The sequence below is a fragment of the Eufriesea mexicana genome, unplaced genomic scaffold, assembly GCF_001483705.2.
Source record: "Eufriesea mexicana isolate 0111107269 unplaced genomic scaffold, ASM148370v2 scaffold507, whole genome shotgun sequence".
Lineage (NCBI taxonomy): Eukaryota > Metazoa > Arthropoda > Insecta > Hymenoptera > Apidae > Eufriesea > Eufriesea mexicana.
Window position 1 is genome coordinate 5,413 of NW_016908664.1, and position 5,962 is coordinate 11,374.

Here is a 5,962-nt window from a genome sequence, read left to right on the forward strand (position 1 = left end):
ATAGTATAGTATAGTATTTCGTATAAATATTTTAGTACTAGTATAATATTTCGTATAAATAGTTTAGTCTATTATAATATTTTATACACTATAGTATAGTATAATATTTTAGTACTAATATGATATTTCGACTAGCATAATATTTTATATAAATAGTTTAGTCTATTATAATATCTTATGCACTGTAGTATAGTATAATATTTTAGTTTAGTAGTATAATATTTTAGAACTAGTATGGTATTTCGACTAGTATAATATTTCGTATAAATACTTCAGTCTAGTATAATATTTTATACACTATAGTATAGTATAATATATTACTAGAATGATATTTCGACAAGTATAATATTTCGTATAAATATTTTGGTATTAGTATAATATTTTAGTTTAGTAGTATAATATTTTAGTACTAGTATGATATTTCGACTAGTATAATAATCCACGTGGATGCGAAATTCTCACGAGTCAGAGGCTGCGTCCTGAGAAAGTATGCTAAAGAAACTGCCTGGTACCTCGTTACTGAAAGTCATCAACGTTCCATCGAAAGAAGTTTCCTTTTTTAATTCCTCGAGATTAATTATACACCGGACAAAAGTTGGGGATAAGTGTGTCCATCGGTGAAAAACAGCGATACAACTGCTGAGGAACGAAGCGAAGGAACACCTTTCGTCCGATTAAAATTTTCATCCTCAATAGCCGCGCATATCTGATCCTGAATGACGGAACGAGTCCCGAAGCTCTCGGCTGTTCCTCGTTTTCGATCTCGGAGGAATCTGAACCTGGAAGGAACGCTCCTTCCGGAGCGCACATTTTTCCAGCAACTTAGAGCAATCATCCTCTTCGTGTTCACGAACGCTGCGGGGCTTTCCGAGCCGATTTTCAGCGTGGGTGCACGCGAGGATCGTGAGCTACCATCACGAGAACCGAACGGGGAAGGGACACAGGCAGGGTTGGAGCGACGAATCATTCCCACAATTACGCAACCACGTTCCCTGTGCCCCGTCCTTCGAATTCGTCCTTAATGAAGGATAATCACGTTTAATTGCCAGCCCCGAGGCGTCGGCTGCACCCTCCGGCAAGGATCTCTTACAGCGTTGGCAACAGTTTCGTGAGACCATCTCGGGGCACCGCGTCTCTTTGCCGCCACGCAATTAGTAGAGCTAGGTCAAAGAAAACGTTAACGACTTTCGGATCGTGACTCCATCAAGAATGGCTCCGGGGATACGGTTCCTTCGTCGTACGTTAATTTCGATCCGAGATCGACCACGACGATGAAAGGGCGAGCAGCGTCCTATGATCCTCGTGAGATCCAACGCGGGTCTAGATGGAAGGCGAGCACGCGAATACGTCTTGGCAGATCTGTGTGAAATTCGGAGGATGGCTGTACGTGAAAATTTATTTGACACATAGTTTTCATAGGAAGAATATAATAGACAGGTTGGGATGAAATTATTTTTAGAAATGATATCGTATTTTTGATGAGACGCTAATTTTGTAAAAATGTTGAAGTAATTGTTGAAAATATTGACAACTACTGTAGGATCTGTAGAAAATTCGTTCGCGAAAATATTCCAACGCTTGCGAAAATTTGACACGTGGTTCTAATCAAAAAAATGTAATAGACAGGTTGGAATGAAATTATTTTTGGAAATGATATTGTATTTTCAGTGAGACGCTAATTTTGTAGAAATGTTGAAATAATTGTAGAAAATATTGGCAATTATTGCAGGGTTTATAGAATATGCGTTTCCGAAAATATTCGAACGCTTGCAAAAATTTGACACGTGGTTCTGATCGAAAAGATATAATAGACAAGTTGGAATGAAATTATTTTTAGAAATGATATCGTATTTTTGATGAGACGCTAATTTTGTAAAAATGTTGAAGTAATTGTTGAAAATATTGACAACTACTGTAGGATCTGTAGAAAATTCGTTCGCGAAAATATTCCAACGCTTGCGAAAATTTGACACGTGGTTCTAATCAAAAAAATGTAATAGACAGGTTGGAATGAAATTATTTTTGGAAATGATATTGTATTTTCAGTGAGACGCTAATTTTGTAGAAATGTTGAAATAATTGTAGAAAATATTGGCAATTATTGCAGGGTTTATAGAATATGCGTTTCCGAAAATATTCGAACGCTTGCAAAAATTTGACACGTGATTCTGATCGAAAGCATATAATGGACAAGTTGGAATGAAATTATTTTTAAAAATGATATCGTATTTTTGATGAGACGCTAATTTTGTAAAAATGTTGAAGTAATTGTTGAAAATATTGACAACTACTGTAGGGTCTGTAGAAAATTCGTTCGCGAAAATATTCGAACGCTTGCGAAAATTTGACACGTGGTTCTAATCAAAAGAATGTAATAGACAGGTTGAAATGAAATTATTTTTGGAAATGATATTGTATTTTCAGTGAAACGCAAGTTTCATACAGGTGTTGAAGTAATTGTGCAAAAAATTGGCAACTATTATGGGGCTTGTAGAATACTCGCTCGCAAAAATTTCCAAACGTTTGCAAAAATAAAATATTAATTTTGAAAATAAAGAACTTGTAGAATATTACAGATGCACATTTTGAAAAATTTTGCGTAGGATTTAGATTCGAAATGAATGAATAAATTATACAAGTTTGACTAGGAATTCAATAAAAATATTCTACCTGAAATAAGATAAGGATGTTAAAAATATACGAACAAACTTATGAAAGCTATGATTAGAAATAGAAGAGTCTAGTTTTGGAAGAGACAAATTTGTTTGCGTATTCGTGCAATTCTTACGTAAAATTTGGGTTAGATTAGATTCGCTCTGGCTCCACATACAAATTTCGAGACTCGTATAATTTAAGATAATTTCCTTCTGGCGTCAAATGCAAATTTCTAATCTTAAATGCTCTGAATTTGCATACTTAGATAAACTCGATACGAGTTTCGGGAAGGGATTTTTCTCGTGACTCGAAACTAGATTTTCTAATCTCGTAACGTCGTTTGAAATTTATTTCGAAAAGAATCGAAAGATCCTGATGATCTATAATAAAAATTCCGCGTGATGCTTTGGGCATTAATCGCTACTGAAATTGAAAATTCGAAATTCGATCGAAAATTGTAGGATGATTCGGCATGGAATAACCAAGGATCTTTTTCTCTGGCTTTGCGATTATCGGAACTGCAAATAAGTGCGCAAATAATAGCGATGTAAATGACGCGAATGACGTCCATTCCAAAAGAAGAAGGTTCCAGGTACTCATTATTAAATACATACTGTATAATCATACCTGATTACTAATAAAAAGCCTGTCTCGTTTTTCTATCATTGGCACGTATAAAATATCTTTGCAATTGCAAACAAAACTGAATATAAATTTATACCAATTCACCTCTTTTAATATTGCAAAGAATTTTGTAAAAAAGACTTGGTAACGATCCTGAGATACATAACTTAGATAAATATGGTAATACAAAACATGCTTCGTGTTAAGTACCGAATAATAAAAAATACAAATCAGTGGACTGGTCAGATTTGAAAAGGATCATTACATTTATTTCCTCACTTACGTATTTTTCTTTAAAATTTATAAATAATGTTCCTACTAACCAATGTTAGTTCCTAAAATCGTCTTTTATTATTCATTATGTATCGCATTATTTCATTACATGCTATAATTTCAAATAAAAATATTCTTCAATCGTGAGTATTAAATATGAAGCAGATGTTAGGTCTTATGATCTGCACTCATGCAAATGGAGTCCTCGATTAAGTCAACATTTTCTGTCATACATTACACTTACATTTCGCTTATATTCCGCATTCTTACAATTCGACTTTTCTTTTGTGTCCTATTCGGTCTTGACATGTTAATTAAATAAATAAATAAATGTAATTTTTGTTTGCAAGCTTGGATTTTTAATCTTGGATAATTATATACGTGAAAGTATTTCAATCCTTTGCACTCGACGATTTTTTCGTTACAGAAGAATAGTAATTCGAAGATTTTCTGTCATAGAGTCGACGATATTTTTAAAATGGTAAATGAGAAATCATATGCAAATTAAGACGTAGAATTATTTTTCTTCCACATTCCACACATCGGTAGGTAATTTTAAATTTGATATATTAATTAACGTCGATCTTTAGAAATTAATAAATCATCGTGAAATATTTTACATATTAAAGATTTTAACCATAATTATACACCTGCCAGAATTTCAATAAGTTTACACAATGTATATCGCACGTTAAAAATGTGTAAATATCACGCTAGCTCTTAACACTAAACCTACCATGTCCTAAATCTTCCATTTTTGTAAGGTTCTGCTCCTTTTTCATTTAACCAGGGGCATTTAACCAGGTGGTAGGTAGCAGGTCCAGTATTAACCCTTTGCGCTCGACGATTTTTGGCTAAAGAAGGGTTCGAGTTGAAAAATTTTCTGCTATAAAGCTGATGATATTTTCTGAACAGTAAATAAGAAATCGTATAATAACCTTGTACACTGTTACATTATTTTAAATTCTATATATATATATTAACCCTTTGCACTCGACGACTTTTTGGCTAGAGAAGAGTAGAAATTCAAAGATTCTCTACTAAAAAATTGACGATACTTTTCTGGGCAGTAAATAAAGAATTGTACATTAATAGAATTGTAGAATTATTTGATTTCGATATCTCGCACACTGTTACATTACACTAAATTTCATATATTAATTAATATCGATCTTCCAAATTTTATGAAATGGTGACTGAAGATCACCTTTCGAGTGCAAAGGGTTAATTAATATCGAACTTAGAAATTTTATCAAATGGCAACTGGAGGGCGCCTCTCGAGTGCAAAGTGTTAAATATTTCGATCTAGAAAAGAAAAAAAAAATATCACTAAATTAACATTCCCAAAACACGAAACAATGGTCCATTACATCTTGCACCATTACATCTAAACGCCGAGACTCAAAAAACCACCCCTTTTATAGAAAAAGAATTCGAATCCAACTCTCTCTCTCTCTCTCTCTCAGCCACTCACCCTCAAAGAAAGCCACTCGACTCCGAGGAATAAACGCTGGCAGGCAGGCAACGACCACTCGCCACGCTCGCAAACATCCACTCGCGTTCCGGGAATCCTCCTCTGGCAAACAGTCTCGCCGGGAAAAATCCTGCGCTCGGCGAGTCTCGGCGTTCAATTTACGTCTCGGCGACGACTCCGGTTCCGTTCCCGTCTCACGTGCTACTCCTCCGTTCGCGTTTTCCATTCGCACCCGTCGCTGTACACCCGAGCCGGCGAAAAATCGCCGCGGGGCCCGGGGAACGTGGCCGATTGAGCCGTGATCGCCGCGAGACGAAGCGTCTAATTGCGCGGATAAGCGCGGTAATTCCGCGGCGGCGCGGACGGGAAAGTCGCGGCGTGTCAACGGTTTTAACTGCGATGTAAATCACGCCGATAAGTATCACGCTGCCGCGTGCTGCCTCCGCGGCCACGTCAAGCAGGCAAGGTCGCGGCACGCCGTGTCTCTCGTTCCGCGCCGCGTAATTAATCATTTTCGTACGCCGACTGGTAATCCCTCTTCCTTTTCGACCCTTCCCCGTCCCCTCCCTCCTCGTTTCTTCGTTTTTCCATGGGGATCCACCGGATCCTCTGGTGTAATAGAGACGACGATCTTCGGCATGATTAATCGAAAGCTTCGGGACCAGGGGATGCCGCTGGTATTTATTGAATCCGGATGATTGCTCGCGAGGAGAGCACGAGGGAATGGAGTCCGAGAGGTTGCAGATGGAGAGTTTGCGGACTATGGTTAGGTTTGCAGACGAGGAAAGGTTTATTTTGGAGGTTTCAATAGAACGAGGATACTTTGCTTCTGATTCTTTCAATTGGGGTTGTCAATTATCAAATTCACCCTCTGTACTCGACGACTTTTTGTCTAGAGAAGAGTAGAAAATCAAAGATTCTCTACTAAAAAACTGA

At 36.8% G+C, this 5,962-nt stretch overlaps 1 protein-coding gene across 3 annotated transcripts; it reads right to left on the reverse strand.

The window, feature by feature from the left end:
- Positions 1-1,080: 1,080 nt before the first annotated feature.
- On the reverse strand, positions 1,081-5,378 carry LOC108545745 (uncharacterized). Of its 3 annotated transcripts, XM_017897514.1 has the most exons (3): positions 5,027-5,378; positions 4,289-4,406; positions 1,081-1,359 (listed from the first exon to the last, which is right to left on the reverse strand). In XM_017897514.1, coding segments are annotated over exons 1-3 (345 nt in total). In that variant the 5' UTR covers positions 5,253-5,378; the 3' UTR covers positions 1,081-1,358. The 3 variants fall into 3 exon arrangements, with proteins under 3 accessions (XP_017753003.1, XP_017753002.1, XP_017753004.1); XM_017897513.1 differs by lacking the exon at positions 1,081-1,359 and having other exon boundaries at positions 4,248-4,406; XM_017897515.1 differs by lacking the exons at positions 1,081-1,359; positions 4,289-4,406 and adding an exon at positions 4,822-4,857.
- Between the last annotated feature and the right edge of the window lie 584 nt (positions 5,379-5,962).

Excerpts from the sequence above, each read along its gene's own strand:
- LOC108545745 (XM_017897513.1), bottom strand. The coding sequence starts at position 5,252 with ATGGAAAACGCGAACGGAGGAGTAGCACGTGAGACGGGAACGGAACCG. Across the intron at positions 4,407-5,026 it reads TCGAGTGGCTTTCTTTGAGG|CCAAAAATCGTCGAGCGCAA; the intron begins GTGAGTGGCTGA and ends ACCCTTCTTTAG.